The 24,469-nt window shown below is 45.4% G+C and overlaps 1 protein-coding gene across 1 annotated transcript; it reads left to right on the forward strand.

Moving 5' to 3' along the window:
* Positions 1-2,475: 2,475 nt before the first annotated feature.
* On the forward strand, positions 2,476-22,953 carry CLPTM1 (CLPTM1 regulator of GABA type A receptor forward trafficking). The gene is made up of 14 exons (XM_069943545.1): positions 2,476-2,619; positions 9,499-9,626; positions 10,965-11,088; positions 11,648-11,806; positions 13,551-13,668; positions 13,821-13,906; positions 13,985-14,105; positions 14,370-14,614; positions 16,029-16,122; positions 16,867-17,057; positions 18,216-18,311; positions 20,975-21,110; positions 21,875-22,042; positions 22,247-22,953. Exons 1-14 carry the CDS (start codon positions 2,593-2,595, stop codon positions 22,432-22,434), a joined length of 1,881 nt encoding a protein of 626 aa, XP_069799646.1. The 5' UTR covers positions 2,476-2,592; the 3' UTR covers positions 22,435-22,953.
* Positions 22,954-24,469: the final 1,516 nt, after the last annotated feature.

Consider the following 24,469-nt stretch of genomic DNA (forward strand, 5'->3'; position numbering starts at 1 on the left):
GTCTCTCCCGCTATGAAGCGTGCTCCGGAGCGGAGCGCGCTTCATAGCAGGTGGGGGCCGGCTGCAATCAGCAGCCGGGACCTCACCGGTAATGACACGCTGCAGTGATCGCGCTGCCGCGTGTCATTAACTCCTTAAACGCCGCGATCGCGGCGTTTAAGTGTAAGTGACAGGGGGAGTCCCCTGTCACTTACCGATCAGGACCCCCGCAGTGTGACTGCTGGAGGTCTCTCACCTGCCTCCGTGCGGTCCGATCGGCGATCTGCTACACTGAGCCTGCACAGGCAGGCTCAATGAGCAGATCGCCGATAACACTGATCAATGCTGTGCCTATGGCATAGCATTCATCAGTGTAGAAATCAAACTAATGTATGTAAAAGTCCCCCAAAGGGACTTCAAATGTGTAAAAAAAAAAAGTTAAAAACACTATTACACTACCCCCAAACCCCTCCCCCAATAAAAGTTGAAATCACCCCCCCTTTCCCATTATATAAATAAAACATATAAAAATAAATAAACAAATAAACATATAATATACCGTAGCGTGCGTAATTGTCCAATCTATTAAAATATAACAAGCGTCATTGCGAACGGTAAACAGTGTACACGAAAAGAGGGGAAAAAAGTGCTCGGATTACCGATTTTATGTTGCATTATATATAAAAAAAAATTAATAAAAAGTGATCAAAACGTCCGATCTTCACAAATATGGTATTAATAAAAACTAGAGATCATGGCGGAAAAAATGACACCCCATACAGCCCTGTAGGTGAAAAAATAAAACTGTTATAAGCGTCACAATAGGCCCATTTTATTTATAATTAATTGCCAAAAAAAAGGATTTCATTTAAAAAAAATATATATAACATTAGAGAATCTGTGTAACCTGCATATGGTTGTGTTCAGACTGACCTATAGAATAATAGTGTCATGTCGCTGTTACCATATAGTGCATTACGTAGACACAGGAACCCCCCAAACGTTACCATATTGCATTCTTTTTTGCGATTTCACCTATTTATATCTTCATAAATAATATATTTGGGATTCCATCATACATGTTATGGTAAAATGAAAGACGCCGTTACAAAGTACAACTATTCCTGTAACAAATAAGCACTTACATGGCCTGTAGATAGAAAACTGAGAGTGCTAGAAGGGGAGGAGGGAAAAACGAAAACACTAAGATCAAAATTTGTGCGGTCCACTGGGTCATTTTGGGCCTGGTCCTCAAAGGGTTAAAGGAGGAGTCCGGCGAAAATGTTTATTAAATTTTTATTAAAGTATTGTATTGCCCCCCAAAAGTTACACAAATCACCAATATACACTTATTACAGGAAATGCCTATAAAGTTCTTTTTCCCTGCACTTACTACTGCATCAAGGCTTCACTTCCTGGATAACATGGTGATGTCACTTCCTGGATAACATGGTGATGTAACTTCCTGGATAAGAGGGTGATGTCACTTCCTGGATAACATAATGATGTCACGACCCGACTGTGCGGGCTGTGGCTGCTGGAGAGGATGATGGCAGGGGGATGCTCAGTGTCCCTGCAGTGCCCTGTGTCCCTCTGCCATCATCCCCTCCAGCAGCCACAGCTCGCACAGCTCTGGGAGTCGGGGGTGACATCACCATGTTATCCAGGAAGTGACATCACCATGTTATCCAGGAAGTGACATCACCATGTTATCCAGGAAGTGACATCACCATGTTATCCAGGAAGTGACATCACCATGTTATCCAGGAAGTGAAGCTTTAATGCAGTAGTAAGTGCAAGGAAAAAAGCACTTTATGTGCATTTCCCGTAATAAGTGTATATTGGGGATTTGTATAACTTTTGAGGGGCAATACAATACTTTAATAAACAATTTTGCTGGACTTCACCTTTAAATGCAGCTTTTAGGAGTCTGGGAAAACATGGATGCAGCCTATAGCTGGCTTCAGGTTGGAGATCACTGCAGGATTATATAAACATGGGTGCTTTCTTCCAGAAACAGCACCACACTTGTTCTCTGTTCATATGTGGTATTGCAGCTCAGTTCCATTAGACAGGAATGGCACTGGTTTTGTAAGAAATTAGCAATGTATAAGCCTTGTTTAGCAGGCCATTAAATTAAAGGGCTATTTCTTTATGGACTTGTGTGTTATATGAATGTGTGATAGGTGTGTATCACTGAAGAACCAAGATGGATCCCCTATAATCTTCACTTATTAGTCGAAGCGTCTCTGCCCTCAAGAACTATGGAGACCACTAAGCGTGCGTCGCCCTTAACAAACATGGCGGCGCCTTCCGTACGCGTTCGCACAGAGGTGGAGTCTCGGCAGCATACGGTTTAATGTATGGACGTGCCCTGTACAAATATGGCGTCTTCCATATACGGCCAATGATCTTGCCCCTCTCAAACATGTCGTCTGCAGCTTCAAGCGCCGGAAACGACCAACAAGGTGACCCAAAAAGCCGACGCAGCACGTCCCTTGCTGGTGACGTTCGCAGCTGCCATTGGTGGAGATTGCGGTAGTTGTGTGCGACTTGTGCTCCCGGCGGCTTCTCCCGAGATCCGGCGAGTGCAGTGACAGAGCAAAGAGCAAGATGGCGGCGCCGGGAGCTGAGACTCAGGTGAGTGAACGGCAGCCCGCGGGCCGGCCTGTGGTTTCCTGGGCCGAGGCTGGGAGCCATGGTGATTCAGTGATGGAGGTAGGGCAGGAGAGCCGTGTGCGGACCAGCACGGGACTGTGGTGTGACCCACTGCAGCTTCCGTCATTGCAGCCCCTAATTACTCTCCACGTCACGTGACTGCTGGACACTGATGTCTATCTGGCATCTACACGTAGTCACCCGTAGACGGTGTGAACACTGCCTTATACTCCCCAACCTGTGGAGCTCTAAATGCTGCAGTAACTACAACTCCCAGCATCCAATGGCGTTAATATTATCCTTATCAGGACCACCAGGAAAGGCCTCCATAGGTTTAATAGGACATGTGATCAATCAGACCCCCCACATATTGTTCCCCTAACTTACTCACTTAACTACAACTCCCATCATGGCAGACCTCTGTAGTGAAAGTGTATACATGCTGGGAGTTGTAGTTTTGCAGCTGCTTGGAGACCATTGTCCTATGGGTTCTGTTAAAGCTTCGCTTTGGCCGTCCAGGCATGATGGGAATTGTAGTTTTGTAACAGCTGGAGGGCCGAAGGTTCCCCATCCCTGTGCTAAAGAGTCTTTTTGTTTTGATGGCGTAAACACCATTCTCATCGTGTATAAGGGGGTCCATCGCGTAGACTAGAACAGTCTGATAACCATCATCATCTGTATATTGCTGAGAGTTGTAGTTCTGCCACAGCTCGGGGCACAGGAAACTGGTGGACATCATGTGACTGTAACATCATGGCTTCCCCTGGGGGTTGCATCACGTGACGCTTATTGCACCATATAGTGTCGGCTCCAGCAATCTTGAGAACTAAACTACCTTGAAAACTCTTTTGCAAATCTTCAGAAGGCCCCCTTTATAAATGGAAGCCCCCCGGGTCCAGCAACATCTGTGGCTTGCCGGACACAACCCCTGTCGCACATACCTATACCCGTGTAGATGAGTGGTCGCCCATAGAATACATAGTCATGTTGGGTCTGGCTGACCTGGGGTGACTATTTGGTTAATTCATCTCCGAGCAGTCATGTGTATGATGGGATGAGAGGAGATAGCTGTTGGCCTGGCAGCTATATAGGTAAAGAGGTTGTCCCACTATTACATGTCATCTTCTGTCCATAGCATAGGGTATAACGCTCTGATCTTAAGAACCCAAGTCACATGTCAGTATGCAGCAGCAGTGTCTGTCTCTATGATAGCTGACCCCGCTCCATTGATTCTCTACAACCGCTACAGCAGTGCACACACCTGACCCCGCTCAATTGATTCTCTGACAGTTGCAGCAGTGCACACACCTGACCCTGTTCCGTTGAGTCTCTATGACAGTTGCAGCAGTGCACACACCTGACCCTGTTCCGTTGAGTCTCTCTATGACAGTTACAGCAGTGCACACACCTGACCCTGTTCCGTTGAGTCTCTCTATGACAGTTACAGCAGTGCACACACCTGACCCTGTTCCGTTGAGTCTCTCTATGACAGTTACAGCAGTGCACACACCTGACCCTGTTCCGTTGAGTCTCTCTATGACAGTTGCAGCAGTGCACACACCTGACCCTGTTCCGTTGAGTCTCTGACAGTTGCAGCAGTGCACACACCTGACCCTGTTCCGTTGAGTCTCTATGACAGTTGCAGCAGTGCACACACCTGACCCTGTTCCGTTGAGTCTCTATGACAGTTGCAGCAGTGCACACACCTGACCCTGTTCCGTTGAGTCTCTCTATGACAGTTGCAGCAGTGCACACACCTGACCCCACTCCTTTGATTCTCTGACAGCTGCAGGAGATGGCCATGCTGCTTCATTCTGGCTCTTTGTCCTGAAGATCACAGGGGGTCCCTGCAGTCAGATCCCCCACTGACTATCCTGTGGTTAGGTGATAACTTTTAATGGTGCGGCGACCCCTTTAAGATTGTGATCCTGACCTGTGGCTATGCTACTGGAGAAGACATGACACATTGCTGCATTGAAACCCATCACCCCACTAAGACTGCCACTCTTTCTCCTGTAGTCTCCCTGGTGTGTGCATCATCAGTAGGCATGACTTCTCTTCTCTTTCCTCCGCCACCATCATGTTGTATAAGTCAGCTTGTGTACGGGGTCAGAACCATCATGCATAGTTGTCCCATACCGTGTTCCTATTATTGGATTCACTTCTCATACAAGCAGGTGGTTTCCAGTAATAGAGCCTGGATGCCATGGGGGATTCCCTACTGCTTAGGCCGAGGCTGCTGAAGATGGCGCTATACACCTGCTGAGTGATACTAGGGCAGTCATTCACCACCTCGGGCCAGTTATACCTGATATAACTATCTGCAAGGGCAGCTCTCCAACTGTTGCATGTTGGGAGTTGTAGGTGTGCAGTATCTGGGGAACTCTGTATTAGGCAATTGCTGTGTATACAATTTCGGTCTTGTCTAGGCTGAACCCCATTAACCCCTCACACCGGAGAGACCTTTGTAGTGAAAGTGTTCTGCATGGATCTCGCTCAGGAATTTTTATTGGGAGAGGAATATGTCACCTATTAACTATTTCAGTAAAGATTCATAGGTCCATGGCTGCTCTATCTATTCAGATATGTAGCAGAGATGTGAGTGTCAGCACTGCAGAGCCTATAGGAGCTGTAGTAACACTGGGCCGGCACATTTTTGAAGCGGTTTCCTAATATTAGACAAATTTGTGCCCATTTGGTTCAAAGATTCTAGTCGAACTGACGCTAATACCAGAAAGCCTAATATAGTTATAGGGGATGTCCTCATGAGGCATATCCACAGTTTGGGGGAGGGGGAGCTGCGGCTGCAGGGGAAATGTGTGGCCATGAGAAATTAAGCAAATATACCTTACATTGAACCGGGGATAGGGAACCTTCGCTTTCCAGCTGTTGCAAAACTACAATTCCCATCATGCCTGAAAACCACAAACAAAGCTTTGGCTGTCTGGGTATGATGGGAATTGTAGTTTTGCATTAGCTGGAGTGACGCAGGTTCCCTATGTCTGCTGTACGTCTTGGGTTGACTGCCGGTCTGATGACCTGAATTGCTCCTGGGCTCTGTAAATGCATCCAGACATGATGTGCACTGAGGAGACGGGCAGGGAGCAGGCTGAAGTGTGTCGGGAGGTGCAGCTGCTTCATGTTGTTCCCAGTACAGTATTTTGCATTACGATTTCCTGGGCCTGAGATCTGAGCTTGATTAACCTGCTATGTGCAATAGTCAGACAGGTTTTCCATCGCTGTGATTTGTGTAGAATGTTGAGCTCTATGCAGCTTTTATTGGCTCCTATAGATGTTGTTCTGCTGACTCTGACCTCATGTGCAGCTGGAGTAAGCGCTCCCGGTGGGTAATCCCGCCTGCATTTGTTATGGCAGGGTCACAAGGGGCGACCGCTGTGCTGGACACTAAGGCTATTGTTCCGCTGCAGATATGCAGACGTTCCAAAAAAGCGAATCTCCTAGTAAAAGCAATGCACCTAGATATAGGCCCCTGCTTTGTGTATGTTTCTATTGTATTGAAGGGAATCTGTCAGCTGTATGTCACGCTCAGAGCTGCAGACGTGGGCAGATAGCTGATAGAGAGAAAACATATGATGGCTGTCTCTTAGCTGATGTCCAAGCTCAAGTATCATAGGCTAGGCTGAGCTGCAGCATGCATCCTTCATGCACGTCACAATATCTGTAGACTTCAGAGTTATGTCAGATCTCTATAGGTTGTTGCCCAACTTATTAGGAAATCCGAAAACAAGAATTCCCTGTTACTCAGGTCTCCTCCACCCTATGGCTTCCCAGATGTTGCAAAAGATCCATCTTGTGGTATCTGTCATTCCCATTCATGTGGGTGGTCGGGGATCATCCACATCATCTGTCATGTGGAGTGGCAGACACTCAGTATACCGTGTAGTATTGCTTAGTGTGTACAGCCACATACACATGGTGCATGCTGTTCATTACACAATTTTTTTCCCCGTTCTTATGATTAATGGGGGAATCCCTGCTGTTACCCTCCTTTCAGATGGGAATACCCACCCAGTTAAAGGGGAGATTTCTAAAGCAGGCTTACAGTAAGAATGTTCATTGTTGCCCATAGCAACCAATCACAGCTCAGCTTTAATTTTACCAGAGCTCCTGATTATTAGAAAGCTGTGCTGTGATTGGTTGCTATGGGCAATACAAAGTATCATAAGCGTGATACATATCCCCATGGGGGGAGATTTATCAAACATGGTGTAAAGTGAAACTGGCTCAGTTGCCCCTAGCAACCAATCAGATTCCACCTTTTATTCCTCACAGACTCTTTGGAAAATGAAAGGTGGAATCTGATTGGTTGCTAGGGGCAACTGAGCCAGTTTCACTTTACACCATGTTTGATAAATCTCCCCCGATTTGGACATGGGAATGGGCCACGTGAAAAGGCCCTAAGACCGGATTTGAGGGTAAACGTGTCCTCTGCATATGGGGAAATAGATGTTACAGGGGAGACTTATCACACTTTATGCAGTGGCGGCGTTGCCTACGACAACCAATCATATCCCGGCTTTCATGTTTCAGAGGCCTTTTCAAAAATGAAAGCTGGCCTGTGATTGGTTGCTATGGGTGACTGCTTTAGTGTTCCCCTGCACAAAGTTTAATAAAGCTACATGTTTTGTATGTGTAGAGGTGTTAGTAAAGATTTTAAATACAGACCAAATACAGACCAAAATGAATGAGTAACTGCTCTCTTTCTTCTACACCGAGAGAAAATTAAAGGAGAATTCCGGGACGGGGAGGATGAAAGAAGTACAGTAACATGCTCTTACCTCCCTCGCTCCAGCGATACCGGTATCCCGCAGCTCTTGGTCTGAGTGGTGACGTGCCAGGCCTGGTCAGCGGCCGCTGAACGGGCCTGACGTGGCACGTCGCAGGTCCCCTCTCTTACTAGAAAGCGGCCGGGGGGTCTGGACTGGAGCTGCGGGATAGCGGCATCGCTGGAGCACAGGGAGGTGAGAGCATGTTACTTCTTTCATCCTCCCCGGCACTCTGCCAAAAATCACACCAGCCCGGAATTCTCCTTTAAGTGAACAATGGTGCATATTTCCTATTGAAATCCATGGGATACACGTATCTAGGTACAGAATACACATGGAGAGTGACTGAATTGTGAGGGGGTTATGGTGCGGTATCAGCAGGATTTTCTCTGTATTGGAAACAGTTCTTCCCTGTGTTATACGGGCGAGTTGTGTTTAGCGGTAAACATGTGATTGCTGGAGGGATGAGGCCACGTCTGGTGCCGGACTGATCACCCCAACCTGAGGAGCCTGTTCAGTCACTGTCAGCTGTGGTGGCTATTGGAGATCAGACTCTATCATTGTAGTATAGGGCATTAATGGGTGAGTTCTGCCATTTCTGGACATATTTCTTTCTTTTTTTTGTTTCCTCCTTCCCCCTCACTCTTGTCTGTTTGTAGACTTTAGACGCCAGTTAGGATTACTCCAAGTAATAAGTAAGAACTTGAGTCCAAATGAACCCAATAATTGGCACTACCTTAAGGCCCCCTATACACTTTATATCTGCTGCCAGCATCAGTATAAGGTGGATGGGGGCCTCTCGAGTCTCCAGTGACAGATACGAATTGAATGTGATGAATTTTTACTGCCAGGCCCCTTTGTTCTCAGAGATATAAGCCATTGCCAGAGCTGTCTGGTGGCACCTTCCACTCCCTATAGAGAACACATGAACTTTCTGCCATGCTGAGCATTGAGGTTTATGGGGGGGGATGGAAGACGTAAATGAAGGTGTATAGGCACCTGTACTCTTATGGTCCGTTTACACAAAGCAGTAATTCGCCCAATCGATCGTTTAGCGATTTTAAAGCAACAATTTGGTTTTTATAACTATCAGCGTTTAGATGAATAAATCGTTAGAAAAATCGTTATTGCAATCATTATTAAGATCGATTAGACCCATCTCACAAATAGGGTGATTCTGTGAAAGACTGTTTACACGAAGCGATCTGCAAATTTTTAGCGAACAACCAAAAATAATTTGAGAACCTGTTGAAAGATCACAATGAACAATTTCTCGCTGGTCACTTGATCATTCACTGTGTTTATACGAGCCGATTATCGCTCAAATGCAATCGTTATTGTGAAAATTCGATCGATAATCGTTGCGTGTAAACACCATATGGATCGTATTAGGGCTCCCTCCCTGTTAGACCTCATTTACATCTATTCCGTAGAATATTTAGTGATATATACATTGGCTTATCAGTTGTGATGTATAGCTGCGGGATCCTTTCAATACATAGTGTAAAGGTGAATACATGTGGCGAATACAGATTCGTCGGAATATACTTTTATTTTGCCAGACTTCAAAACTCGAGCATTGACAGTTCAGTTGAGAGAATGTGGTTGCCAATTTGGTTGTAGTGTGTAATGTTAAAGTATTGCGTTCCCAGTAATACCCTTGTGTATATGTACAGTATATTTCCCCTAGGGACCTGGTTCCCTATGAGCGGACTATTCTTGGAGAAGTATTGCAGCATACAGCTGCTTAACCACATATAGCATGAGATCAGAGCTGATTCTACATGGCACATGATCAAGCTGAATGGCATGGTAAGGGTTACTGAATCCGGAGGGAGGTACAAAGCAATGGGAGATACCAGTTGTGTAGCTATATTCTTGGGAGTGCAGACAACCTGCGGACTACCTGCAGCCGGGCCTATACACTAACTGGATGTCATTCCCTCTGCCTTCTAATAAAAAAAAAAAACAGCAGCGGCCTCTCCATGTTCTGCTGCCATGAATTGGACTTCTCTGCCATTCATAATGTTGGTTTATAGTTGATCTGAATACTCAGGTTCTGATCTTTTTCCAGGCCAGCCTCAATGGCTCTGTCGGGACTGAAGCAGCCGTCGCTCCTGACCAACAGAATGCACAGCAACAGCAGCAGCAACAACAACCACCACCCAACGCCTGGCAGGTGATTAAAGGGGTCCTCTTCAGGTAAGTGCTTCTCTTCATACCTATCCTAATTTATTGCAAAAATATCATATGGACACATCCTAGATCAGGGGTACCTTTTAGTGAAGGTCCACTTACCAGCGTCTATTGTAAGGTGAAGGTCCGAGCTGGACATCAGTAGTAAACGTGTTTTGTTTACAAACGTCAAACTATTTACATACAGAATTGATGCTTATTAGTGGGAAAACGGGCATTTTTTCTCTATCACCAGCCCTTATATAGTCCCCCTGTGTGCTCTCCCAGTATTATATAGCCCCCCTGTGCACTCCTTCAGTAGTATATAGCCCCACCTGTGCGCTCCCCCAGTAGTATTCAGCCCACCTGTGCGCTTCCCCTGTGCCCTCCCCAGTAGTATATAGCCCCCCGTGCTGCCCGTCCCATATAGCATATCAAAAAAAATCTTATACTCACCTGGGTCACAAGAGGCCGCTCTCGCCTTGTCCTGGCGCTGGCACAGTGACGTCACTCGAGCGCCGACACCAGAGACAGGACAGAGCGGTCTCTTGTGAACGCTGCGGCCACAAGAGTGACTGACAGGGAGGGAGTCAACAGCTGCTGAATGGTAACTGAGTGCTCGTTACGAGCGCTCATAGTTACTTATACCTGTATACTGAGCTGCGGCCAGGGTAAGGACAGCTGGCCTCCGTGCTCCGCCAGTTGAGGACCCCTGTCTTAGACGCTGTTATTGGTGTAGACTTTACCCTATGTACTTCAAAGGGTTTAATCCGCAGTGAACGTTTATGACATATCTGCAGTAAAATTGCAGCTCTGCTCCATTAAAGTGAATGATGATGGGTAATACCAGACTTAACTGCAGCACAGTCATTGACTAGAACAGATACAATGTATTACAGTAGTCCTGCAGAAAAAAAATAAAATTATACATCTGGTAAACATAACAAATGTCACTATTGGTCTCTTTGATCTCTTGAAGTCACTATGAAGGTCATATGATCATCACATGACCACTTGACTAATAGTTAATACTGTACAATTATGTATTTAGAAACTAAAGGTAGAGCCACTGATACAGCAGTGAGTGAGAGTTCTTAAAGGGGTTATCCAGGATTAGAAAAATTAACTACTTTCCTTAAAAACTGCGCCACCCCTGTCCTCAGGTTGTGTGTGGTATTACAATTCTCCACCATTTACTTTAATGGAACTGAGCTGCAAAAACCACAGCCAAACTGAGAACAGGAGAGGTCCTGTTTCTGAAAGAAAGGAGCCATGTTTTTATAGGCCTGGATAACCTGTAAAACGTTTGGGACTATGTTGTGATGCATTCATTCATGTTCTCTCTATCTGTTCTCTCTCTCCCAGGATCTTCATCATATGGGCCATCAGTAGCTGGTTCCGCAGAGGGTCAACTCCCCAGGACCAAACCACATCAGCGGGGGTACCCCGACCCCCCAGCCGCAACCTCTTCCCTAGGGACACATTAATGGTATGATTCTTGTATTGCAGCAACCCTGCAGTGAGCCGCATGTTGTGGTCTTATGTGCTACATCTGATGTGGTCTTATGTGCTACATTATTTGAATTATGTGAATAGGCCTCTTATAGCCATAGTCGGCAAAGCACACTAAGAATACATAGGTCTGGTATAATTCTGCCCTTACATTAGAAGGTGGTCCACCTTCAGCTGATGCCAAGGCTGTAGATGTGCTGCTTGACATTTGCACTGAAGACTGGAGAGTCTATAGGGCAATTTGTCAGTATATTGATCGGGCAGAATATTGAGTAGTGGAATTGATGAGCTGTCACTTTAGGAGAGGAGAGCGATCATAGGCGGACAGCAGCTTCCTATAAGTTATGTATAAATGATTGGCACAAGTGGGTATTGTGTAGTGCACATTGCCAGCTCTGACGCCTCCCGTACATGCTGGTCACATCTCTGACAGATTCTGCTACAAGCACATTTGCTGAAAATCTTGCTGCACAAAGCTGGTTAGAATGAAGCTATTCGCTATCCGTTTCTGATTCCTTTTTCTCTTCCCCCTGCAGGACCTCCATGTGTTTCTTTCAGAGAAGGAACATTTCACAGAGTTTAACTCCTCTACTGCCCTGTTCTGGGAGCAGCGAGACTTGGTATACGGGGACTGGAGCAGCGGTGAGAGCGGAGATGGCTGCTATGAACAGTACTCTGAAATCAGTATTCCTGAGGTAAGGGTGGTGTGTGCAGGTGGGAGAAGTGGATCTTGCTGCTTTATAGATGTACACAACACCATTGTTGTAGATAAAATGGATGCTTAACTGAAAAATCATAAGCCGTCAATATAACATCGCATGTATGAGCGTTATTTCTGAGGCAGGTTTTAACATTGTGTATCCCCATTCCATGGGGCTGATCTGCATTCAGCAATTTCCTGAGCATTATGCTCAGAATCTGTGACATGAGGTTCTGAAATTTGAAATGAAAAATTGCAGTAAAGCTGGATTTAAAGGGGGGTTTCTAGGATTTTTTTATTTTTTATTGATGGCCTATTCTTAAAGGGGAACTATCAGCAGGTTAGATTAATCTAACCTGCCGATAGCCCCTCTATAGCGCCGGGGATGCTGAGGATGAAGGTATGTGTGTTATGTCATCCGGCCGCCCCTTCTAATTATTATCAGTGTAGGGGGCGGTCCAGATGATGCGGCACAGCTCCGGAGCGGAGCTTACCCGGACTAACAGTGCGGCACTGGTGCCAAAGAGGAAGGTGACACATGTACCTTCCTCCTCAGCGTCCCTGGCACTATAGGGGGCTATCATGCTGATGGTTCCCCTTTAAAGGGGTACTCCAGCGGGGGGGCACTTTTTTGCTGGGACCGGGGAGGAGGTGGCCGAGGGAAAAGACGTCCACTCACCACCCCGGTCCCAGCGGCGGGTCCCGCATCGCGGCGCTCCGGTACCCGCTTCCGGGCGTCTGACACGGGCCCGAGACGTGACGTCTCAGGTCCGCTCAGCTACTCAGTGAAGGAGGCGGGATCCGTTTCAAGTCCGCTCAGATCTCGTCACGTCTCGGGCCCGCGTCAGACACCCGGAAGCGGCCGGGCACCGGAGCGACGCGATGCGGGACCTGCCGCTGGAACCGGGGAGGTGAGTGGACGTCTTTTCCCTCGGCCACCACCTCCCTGGTGCCGCCGCCCCCCCCGCTGGAGTACCCCTTTAAGATAAGCCATCAGATTGGTGGGGTTAACACCCCTAGAGAGCACCCTACATTGTGTTATTGCTCTGATATTTATGCTCTATCTGTAAGAAAAGACCAGGGAAATGTTTGCAGAATATTTAACACCTTGCAAACAGCAAATTCTTCCATTAAGTAAAAGCTCTGCAATGAACATGCGGCATGTATTTTGTGATTGCCGTGCCCCCCGCTGTGTTATAGGCTTATATACCCCTGTGTAATGTGTTTAGGCGGAGGCTCCAGCTGGGTTATAATATGCTGCGTTCAGTAAGCATGCATAGTAAGCACATTCTGAGCTGTATGAAGCCAGAAGCAGATATGCCAGGGATCCCTGTAGCAAACCTTGTTGGTGAAGGTCGGGTCACAGCATTTTATTGTATGAAATTGCTTTACTTTCCAAACAGCAGTGAGAATAGCAACAAAAAAAAAAAAAGGATTGTCCCTTGGAAATAACATATTGCTTATTCTTAATGTTTTTACCCTTGACTGTATAGTGTTGGCGTATTACTCAGGGATGCACAAAATATGGGCTTCATTTATCAAAGCTCTCTAATAGGAAAAACCTCACCTTGTAGCAAGCACGGGGCCGAGTCTTATTGTGTTCCCTGAGATGAACGAGACTACGCCAAACCAAAAAAAAAAAAAATCCTTTTCCTTTGCATCAGTTTTGATACAGTTCCCTATTAATCTCTTCCGAAACGCTGTCATAACCTAGACAAGTTTGTTTCTCCTTTTTTTAGGGAGTCCAGAACAATGGCTCCTTCTACATCCATGTGTACCTGACCAAGAGCGGCTTCCATCCAGATCCCAGCCGGAAGGCTGTACATCGAAGGCTGGCCACAGTTTACACATCTCGTAGTAAGGATTGAGCTTCCTCCTAATCCCATCTTCTTACATCCCCCTCTCTCGTCTGTCGTCTTTGCCCCATCTCTCGTCATTCCCATCTTCCCTCCTCTCTGATGATTTCCTGGTCCTCACTCTTTGTGACTCCCAACCCTTCCTTCTTGCAGTGCTTAATAAATACAAACGCAAGCGATTCCTCAAGACCAAGAACCTCCTGACTGGAGAAACAGAAGCCGATCCGGAGGTTATTAAGGTGGGATGCTGTCACGTCACATAGCAGTGTCATTGTGGCGTTATCTGGAGGGAAACTCATATTGCTTTCTTATTGCAGAGAGCCGAGGATTTTGGTCCCATAGAGGTCATCTCTCACTGGCATCCTAACTTAACCATTAATATTGTCGATGACCATACTCCGTGGGTACAAGGGAGCGTCCCCCCTCCTCTAGACCAGTGTAAGTGGAGCCCCATCTTCTAACTGTGACTGTATACACCTGAGGACATGCTGGCTGATTCCACTCATTTCAATGATGGTCATCTGGCTTGGGTGGCTGTACTCTATATATCGGTGTTCCCCAACCAGTGGCGCTACAGCTCCCATAGACATGTTGGGAATTGTAGTCTTGCAACAGCCAGAAATCCACCGATTGGTTAAGGCTGCTCTATATAATATCTTATAGTGATTCCTTGCTATGGTAACAGTTCTCTCTATTCCACAGATGTGAAGTTTGATGCTGTCAGTGGTGATTACTATCCTATATTGTACTTCAATGACTACTGGAATCTGCAGAAAGACTATATGCCCGTCAATTCCAGTGTTACAAGCTTGCCCTTGCGGCTGTCATTTTGTCCACTGTCTTTGTGGCGGTGGCAGCTTTATGCAGCTCAGAGCTCGCGTAGCCCCTGGAGCTTCCTGGGAGAAGACCTGTACGAGCAGTCTGATGAGGAGCAGGATTCCATTAAGGTAAGCATAAGTTGTCTGCAAAACACAAAATGCTACATGCATCACTGTGTGATTTATTGAAAGGCTAAAAACACATTTCCGTTTTTTATTGTGTGGTTGCTCTCTAAATGCAAAATTAAATTTATAAATAGTATTAAAGTGATTTATGCTGTCCTATCTAAGGGTAGTATAAATTAGTGACAGAAAAGCTGAACAGAATATCTCACTTACATTATTTTGTGCAGCTGTTGTGATACTCTCCTGAATAATGAGGACTCTGAACACCAGAGACTAGGCCTCTCTGTAATATGCGTGTGCTCAGTAGTCCTCAGTATCCATGAGCATCGGCTCCCTTTGCTAACCATTTGCTGATAGACAGTTTTTACTGTGTATATATACTGTGGTAGGCAGACAGCTGTCAGTCAGCAGAGGGAGTGGCGCAGCATGAAGCCCATTCTCCTGCATATCAGGAGAACGACTGAACGGAATGTTGTATTTAACACACCATTTTGTTCAGCATTTCTGCCACTAGTTTATGCTGCCCTCATTTAAGCATAAACCTAATGACCAATATCCTTTAAAGGGAAACTATCAGCAAGTTAGAAGAATCTAACCTACTGATATGTCCCTCTAGTGCATGGGGCGTTGATGAGGAAGGAAAGTTTCTTACCTTCATCCTCAGCGTAGTTTTTGTTTTCTCACCCGTATTATTGGGAGGACACAGGCAACTGCCATGTGCGCTATAGGGCAATATTGGCAGGTTATGGTGCGTTTACACATCGAGATTTATCTGACAGATCTTTGAAGCCAAAGCCAGGAACAGACTATAAACAGGGAACAGGTCATAAAGGAAAGACTGAGATTTCTCCTTTTCAAATTTATTCCTGGCTTTGGCTTCAAAAATCTGTCAGATAAATCTATCTGTGTAAATGCACCCTTAGATTCCTCTAACCCGCTGATAGTTTTTCCTTTAAAAGAGGAGCAGAAAAGGTCTTACCTGTTATGTTTCCTGGTGGTTATTTCTACCCTCTGCACATGTCTGCTGAGATGAGTGAACGAGAAACCACACCCGCATGTAATATCCAGTAGCTGCACATTGTTGCTGCAACATCCTGCAGCTGTTGGAAATCATGGGCATAGTTTTTCTGCCATGCGATCAGGATTTACACCTGCTTTCTGTCGTATTGGAATTTATACTTCTGTGCAGAAGGTGGAAGTGAACGAGGTAAGACCTTTTCTGTAGCAAAGACAACCCCTTCAAAGATTTCTTACCATATTGCTGATGTAGAGTCTGTGTAATGCCTTTACATAGCTAGCTGTCCTGCATAATGATATAATGTAGAGTAGATGGCACAGTTTGAACCCTTAGTCATTGCAGCACCACCAGACCTAGGCCAAGAGATGTAGTAACACTGTAAATTTTATCTCTTTCCAGGTGGCCCTTTTGGAGACCAACCCCTACCTTTTAGCTCTAACCATCACAGTGTCCATTGTACACAGCATCTTTGAGTTTCTGGCTTTCAAGAATGGTAAGGTTTTTTTGTTTAATTTGGGTTATACTGTGGCAGATAGGGAAAACTTGTTGCAGCACTCAAAAGTTCATGCAAAACTTCTTTAAATCATTTTTTCAAAGAAAGCAACGTTTCATTCCACTCAATGAACCTTTAAGTGGACTGAAAGGTTGCTAACTTTTATAATAGAATTCCCCCCTCACACACACCACACACATTTCTGTGCTGTAACAATTTTTCCTATTGTGAGAAGGACCCTGATCTGGTCACTTGCACCTCTCCTGTGGTAATGCTAGGTTAAAACGATCAAAAAGAAAACATGTTTATACCATCAAATGCCAAAAACGGTATAAGTAATGGTTCTTTTTGCTTGAAACCATTTGGGAGTGCTGTGTAGTATTTAGTGATTCAGTCAAAATATTCGAGTAACGCAGCGTTATCCGAACCATAATGCTCAGCATTTGATTCCCTGCAGCTACAGAAGTTGGCTAGAAAACATGGACACAGCTATAGGCCATAGGCTGTTTTCTCTAGCCACGGGAAATCAAACACTGAGCGTTTGGATAACGTTATTAAACGTGAACAGTTTAACAGATCCGCTGTTTATGTAGAGCATGGATCCTGATCCAGTTTGCAAGCCAGTACACACCAAACCCTTGAATTTTCACTTTTCTTATTTGCTTCTGTGTTGTGCTGCCAACATCACACTTTTAGATAGATATTGCTATTAGCAGCCTAACTTTAGTTATTTGTTTCCCTCAGATATCCAATTCTGGAATAGCCGTCAGTCTCTTGAGGGTCTTTCTGTCCGATCTGTCATCTTTGGGGTATTCCAGTCCCTTGTGGTCTTGCTTTATATCTTGGACAATGAGACCAACTTTGTGGTGCAGGTCAGCGTGGGTATTGGTTTGCTGATTGATTTCTGGAAGATCACAAAGGTCATGGATGTGAAGGTAAGAAGTGGTGATGAGTGTGTGTTAGAGATGAGCGAATCTCGAGCATGCTCGAGTCCATCCGAACCAGAACGTTCGGCATTTGATTAGCGGTGGCTGCTGAAGTTGGATAAAGCCCTAAGGCTATGTGGAAAACATGGATACAGTCATTGGCTGTATCCATGTTTTCCAGTCAACCTTAGAGCTTTATCCAAGTTCAGCAGCCCCAGCTAATCAAATACCGAACGTTCGGGTTCGGATGGACTTGAGCATGCTCGAGGTTCGCTCATCTGTAGTGTGTGTATATTTGGCTATAATCAGAAGGTCTCTCATTCTCATAGGGTCTATAGGTATTAGGCTTCAATGCTGCAGCAAAAACGTAACATCACAGCAGACCGTACTGTTGTGAAGCTTTAGATCTCGGACCGCTGCAACCCTTAGGACTCATTCATATTATGGCATCATAAAGTCCAGCTATCTCATATTGTTTTAGATGCGTGATAATTTTACACAATTCAAATTATAAATTGTTAGATATACAGTAAGGGCCCTATTACACGGGGCGATAATTGTCCGATTTGCCTGATTATCACTCCGTGTAATAGAGACAACAATGAGCCGATGAAACGATCATCAGCTGTTTGTTTCTTTACATCCAGACCTAAAATCTTTGGCCGCTGACTGCGCGTCGCTACGTGTAATTGCAATGCACGACCGTCGGCTGACTATTTCACAAACTGTTAATACTTTACCCATCCACGCTCCTGGTCTTCTCCTGCACTCTGCATGCTTCCCAGCCAGTGATTGGCTCAGCTGCAGCTGCAGTGCCGGGAAGCAAGTAGTGGGCAGGAGAAGACAAGGAGCTTGGACAGGTAATGTATTAACTGTTTGGTAAGGGCTGCACGGACATCGCTAATCGGGCCGTTAACAATATTTGATCAGGCCTTAATCGGCCTATGCAATACTACCCTAAGATTTCTTTAGTCTTGAAAAAGTCATTTTGGTTCCTGGAGAAGTCTCCAATAGGACGAGACAGTGCAGAGTCTCATTCCAGACTCCCCTGGGGGAATCGCAGCACAAGACCAGATAGACAGCAGGGTTATTAGATGCGGTTTTGGCAATTTTTACTTGAAGAGTCACTTCATTCTTAATCATTGGTCTGATGTTTTTGCTTTGCAGTTGGATAGAGAAAATAAAGTGGCTGGTATCTTCCCCAGAGTGACCATAAAGGATAAGTCCACATATGTTGAGTCAGCTACAAAGGTGTATGATGATGTAAGTCGTTTTCTAAAGTACTTTTGGTTTAGTTTTATAAACCTTTGTTGTAATGTGTGTGTGTGTGTGTGTGTGTATATGTGTGTATATATATATGTATATGTGTGTATATATATATATATATATATATATATATATATATATATATATATATATATATATATATATATATATATAAAAATAATGTGTGTGTAAAATCGTTTCTGACCTCTATAAGTAGCTGGGGGAAGCATTGTAGCTGTACGTTTCTGTTCTTGGCGTGCTGCTCAGTATGACTCATTGGATGAGATGGGCTCTGTTGTAAGTCTATGGATACTATCTCCTGCAATGAGTCAGACTAAAGCCTGCGTTAGATGATACACTGTTTGTGTGGCCCTAGTGTTGGCCACACATATTCTATTACACGGGGAGCTGATTACTATTTTATATTTCAAAAGTGAAGGATTGCCGACTATTACATGGGGGGAGATTTTGCCTCATTGGGCGGTTAGCCTGTGTAATAGGACTTTTGCTGACAAGCAAAGGATGTTAAATTGTTCTTGGTGGGGGTCTCGGCACTGAGACTAATCAAAACTTTTGACAGGTATTCTGGCATACCAAAAATTTTAGGAGTCCAATAACAAGTTTTATAAGAAATTCAAGGTTATATTGTATATCGGAGTGCATGACAAAGAGCGACGTTTTAACCACAGGGGTCTTAATCAAATATGCTTGATGTCTGAGGTGTTAAATGTGTCCAGTATAGAATGTACCCATCGCCCATCCATCATCCATCCATCCATTCATCTCCTCCTTCGTTGAACTTGGTGGTTGTTTTTTTCAACCATACTAACTATGTAACTATGTAAATGAACAAAACAACTCCTTCTCATATACTTTTCGGGAACTATGAGTTAATAGTTGAGGGGGGTTCCCCTGTTCTGGTTCCTCATCTCCTGGCCAGAAAGGGTCTCTTGTTGCAGAGGACCTGTCCTGTTTGTCTTGCATTACACCAACATGTAATTCAGTGGTACTGCAGTGTGTTAGAATAGGTGACTTTCATTTCTTTCCCCCCCCCTCTTAAAAAAAAAACAAAAAAAACGGGAATAAAGATTTGTGTGTCACGAAAGGGTCCCGTCGATGTGACAAACATTAACAGTGACATAAAAAAAGGTTAGAAATTCTTCAGAAGGTGGGAATCCTTCTTGGAGTCGCATTTTCAACCACACGAACTGAGAGAATCTTTCCGTTCAGATGTACAGACTGGTACTGCAGGAGTGACTTAGCAGGTACACTGGGATCTCTTCGCCTTCCTCCGTCAGCCACGGGAAACCACGGTGACACTACCAGAGTCTGAGTGACATATTCACAGATGTCCCTGTTGTGTGGATAGTAGTAGGAATCTAGCAGCGGGAGGGCGGCCGAGGGGAGGAAGGGTGTGACCTGGCTATAGGTCTATGAAGATATAATATGTGGTGGTTTTATATATGGGAAAGAGGCAGATGTCTATTTGGTACTTGGGTACTATTACACGGAAAGATAATTGCTCTATGTAATAAATACGACGATCAGCCAATGACAACGATCATTGGATGATCGTTGATATCATTTTGGACCTATTTTCGCCGGGAGCCGACCGCGCACCGCTACGTGTAATAGCGGTGCGCGGCCGGCGACTGACTATATATACATTACCTATCCACATTTCAGGGCTGCTCCTGCGGTCGTCTTCTCCCCGGGTTCTGCACGCTCTAGCTTCAGAGTGGCCTGTCAGTTGACAGGCTGCCCTGACCAATCAGCTGACAGGCTGATAGGTAATGTATATAGTTAAGCAACGGCTGCAAGGACATCGGTAACAATGTCCCTGCAGCCCTTGTTTAACGATTATCGGGCCGTCTAATAGGTCCAGTAAACGAGCGATGATCTAGCAGATCGCTGCTCGTTTACAGGTGATATCGGGCCCCCATCGGCCCGTGTAATACCACCCTAATTGTGCCCACTACGGGTACTTCTTCTTTGTGGACTTTTCTTTATGCCACTTCTGTGTACACCCTGTTATTGTGGGTCCTATGTTTGGACCTTTGCAATGTTTGTAAGGTTGGTTTGTCTTATGAAAAAATGACAAAAGTATATTTAAAAAAAATAAAATAAAAAAGACACAAAAAACCCACAAATTTTGTAAAAATGAAGAGATATTATGCAAAATTAGTTAAACCCAATGATAAGGTATCGCTGTCATTGTATTGACCCATAGAATAAAGTTAAAGCATTCCTTTCACTATGGTGCTGTCCCCCTATTGGTGTGCAGCTGATGCCTGGAGATCAGGTCGGCATGGGGTACATCCCATGTCTGGCAAGTTCCTTGCACAAACTCTGTTCTAAGTAAAACCCGATTTTTCCAGTGTCTACTATGTCTACAACACCAGTCGGAGGAGAGCACCATAGTGACACTCTTTCACAATTATACTTAAAGGGGCTATCCAGGATTAGGGGGAAAAAAACACAGCTACTTTCTTACAAAAAGCTGGTAAGATCTGTATCTGCATAGAAAACACATCATTCACTATGTATATATGTTGGATTCATATGTGAGGAATAGTATTTCTTATGATGCTGTGAATGGTGGTCTGTATGTTTGAATGTGATCCTTGGAATTAACCTTGTTTCCTGGTTCCCGTATTCAGATGGCATTCCGATACCTGTCCTGGATCCTCTTCCCATTGCTGGGATGCTATGCAGTATACAGCTTGCTGTACATGGAGCACAAGGGCTGGTATTCCTGGGTGCTGAGCATGTTGTATGGCTTCCTCCTCACGTTTGGTAAGTATTGGCCAGATTGAAACCTGTGAAAAGAAAACTTAATAGCGATCTGTCACCTGATCGATGACCCTTCTCTCAGTTTTATTGAATGTCATAGTTAAGGCCCTATTACACAGCCGTATAATCGTCTTGTGTAATAGAACACAATGATCAGCCGACATGAACAATGTCGGCTGATTGTTGTAGTTTGTCTTTCAACATGTTGAAAGACAGACGACTCCTATAGCAGCGATCTGCTGCCGTCGCTCCGTGGAATAGGAGCTGTGGCAGCAGACCGCTGGTATATGCTATGAGTTGAGATGATCGAACAGCGCTGATCAGGTTCAGGTTCGTACGAACTCGAACTATCGGTATTTGATTCCCGTAGTCTTCCCGGTCCGTGGGGAAAAAAGAGACAGCCCGAGTACCGCCTGGAAAACAGGAATAAGGCCTGGGCCATAGGTTGTATTCCCGTTTTTTCCAGGCGGGACTCGGGCTGTCTCCACCTTCTCCACTAAACGTGAAGACCGATGGTTCGAGTCCGTACGAACCTGAACATCAACGCTGTTCGCTTATCTCTAGCTATGGGCTGCCTGGACAATCCTCCCCCCCCCCCTCCCGCTCCTTTCCACGTCCCCGGCTCTCACCAGCTTGCTGCTGCCGCATGTAGTAGCGCCGCCAGCGAGCAGGGTACACGGACAGCGCTTGTTTACTCCTCATAGTCGCCCTGTGTAATAGGGGCTTTACAAAAAGATCAACTCAATGTACTCTGCTTGACTTTTCAGGATTTATCACGATGACTCCACAGTTGTTCATTAACTATAAATTGAAGTCAGTCGCCCACCTCCCATGGAGGATGCTGACCTACAAAGCCCTGAACACCTTTATCGATGACCTCTTCGCTTTTGTCATCAAGATGCCCATGATGTATAGGATCGGGTGTCTGCGAGATGGTAAGAACTTGTAACAGGAGTTATGTCATTCTCCCATATGTATATGGACATCGTAGAGGGGACGTCTTGCCTGTAATCGCTTCTATGACCCACAGTGACCTCTGTTGCATGCACCATATAGAATGTAAAGTCTGAAAAAAATATGACATATACTGTGTCAGGTCAATTGCCTTCCTATCTAAATTGTCCCCTTTCGTTCCCCAGATGTGGTCTTCTTCATCTATTTGTATCAGCGCTGGATTTATCGAGTGGACCCCACGCGGTTGAATGAGTTTGGGACTAGTGGTGAGAGTCCTGCTCCTCTTCCTGATCAGGATCAGCCAGCACTCACCTCCCCCAACCCTGAAGACACATCCCCACCAAAACCAGCAGAAGACAAAAAGAAAGACTGATTATTATTTTATTTTTATTTTTTTTCTTGTTCCCATTCTACATGAACTGTTAATCCCCCCAGGGGGTAAATCGGCTGCTGTTTTATATATAAATCCCCTCTGTCCCCTGACCCCCTTTGTTGAGACGGCGTTTCCCCGTCTGTTAATATGTATATGGGACTGGTGAAGTTTGTCTTTCTCTGCCCACCCTGTCGCTTTCGGTCATCCCGTCCGTCTTTTGGTCCGTTCTCCCTCTTACTTTCTCTCTTGCTGTCCCTTGCCCTTTGTCTCTCCCTCTCCGCGCTCCTTCCTCTCCTCTCTTATATAATTCCAATGTGCTGTGTCTTTTTTCTTCTCTCAATCTTGACTCCTCCGTGGGATCAACATGCTCAAATTGGGTTTAATAAATATGGCCGCTCTTTATCTTCCTGCAGTTTGTGCGGCAGTATAGTCCAAGATGTTTCAAGCTTGTTTTACACCAAAGGATTCTAATGCTGCAGACTATAAGATGTGCAGTCGGGAGCTGTCTCTGACCTGTTATCTGCTTTATGTTGTATATTAACTACATTCGTATATTAACTACATTCGTATATTAACTACATTCGTATATTAACTACATTCGTATATTAACTACATTCATGGGAGTTCTGGCGAAGCGCAAGCCTATTTCCCTAAAAATAGACAATACCCAGAGTTGTCCCAAAGCATGATGTCAGGTTGTCGCAATCAATATGGCTGCTATTGTTCCTAGAATCCTGAATGTTCAGTCTGTCCTGGTTTCAGAAAGTTATATAGCTTTGTAATTTACTTCTATTTAAAAATCTCAAGTATTCCTGTACTTATCAGCTGCTGTATGTCCTGCAGATGGTGGTTTACCATAACGCCCTATGAGAGCACCTCCCCATCGCAGGACAGGAAACCTGAGAATATAAAAGCTTGACTCGCCTCTCCAGACCTCAGTTCAAGTTTCCTGTCCTAGCGGATGGGAGGTCTGGGAAGACGCTCCTATGGGAGTGAAGAAATTTTGATTACCTAGGTAGGCCGCAGGTGCTCCGTCTGCAGTTAGCACTGTGAGGCTCCCTGCAGGTCTGGGAGCAGCCTGGAAGCCTGTTGGGGGCTCATCGGGCGTTGGTTCGTTTCTGGGCTGCGGGGATGTGCCTGAAGCCCCAGTGGGGTGGACTCGCGGTGGAATGTCTGCATCCATGCGTGTCGGCTCCTGATGACACCTTCCGGCCGGGCATCGTTACTTCCGACGGGCGCCCGAGATTATTTGAAGCCCCAGCAGCTCACAGTCTGCGTCCGAAGCCTCTATATCGTCCAGAGGCGCCGAGACCCCCACCAGCCGGCCTAATTGTTTAAGAAGGCTCACTGGTACACCACCTGCATAAGAATTTGCTGCTGCTCTGGACAGTTCCTGTCTCGGACAGAGGTGGCAGCAGAGAGCACAGGAAAGAAAACAGCATTTCCTGTAGGACATACAGCAGCTGATAAGTACTGTAAGATTTGAGATTTATAAAAAGAAATAAATTACAAATCTAAATAACTTTCTGAAACCAGTTGATTTGAAAGAAAAAGATTTTCGCTTGACAACCCCTTTAAAGCGACTCTTTACCCACAATCTGACCCCCTCAAACCACTTGTACCTTCGGATAGCTGCTTTTAATCCAAGATCTGTCCTGGGGTCCGTTCGGCAGGTTATGCAGTTATTGTTTTAAAAAACAACTTTTAATCCGGCAGCGCTGTGTCTTACAGTCGGGGCTTACATTAGTATATGCATTAGGCTGGCACAACATCTTCTTCCCTCCTTCCCACCCTCCTTAGCATTAGGTATGCTCCAGGCAGATTGCCTCCTATTCCCCTTCTGTGTGCATAATGAACATGGGCTGGATCGTTAATACACCTGTGCAAAGCTCAAACAGCAGTAAATGTTCCTGGATCATTCCTAATGATGAGGAGGGCAGGAGGAGGGACGGAGAGGGTGTGCCAGCCTAATGCATACACAACTCAGGCCACTCCCGTTGGGCACGGGGCTGCCAGTTTAAAAGTTGTTCTTTAG

This window comes from Dendropsophus ebraccatus, chromosome 10 (genome assembly GCF_027789765.1).
Source record: "Dendropsophus ebraccatus isolate aDenEbr1 chromosome 10, aDenEbr1.pat, whole genome shotgun sequence".
Lineage (NCBI taxonomy): Eukaryota > Metazoa > Chordata > Amphibia > Anura > Hylidae > Dendropsophus > Dendropsophus ebraccatus.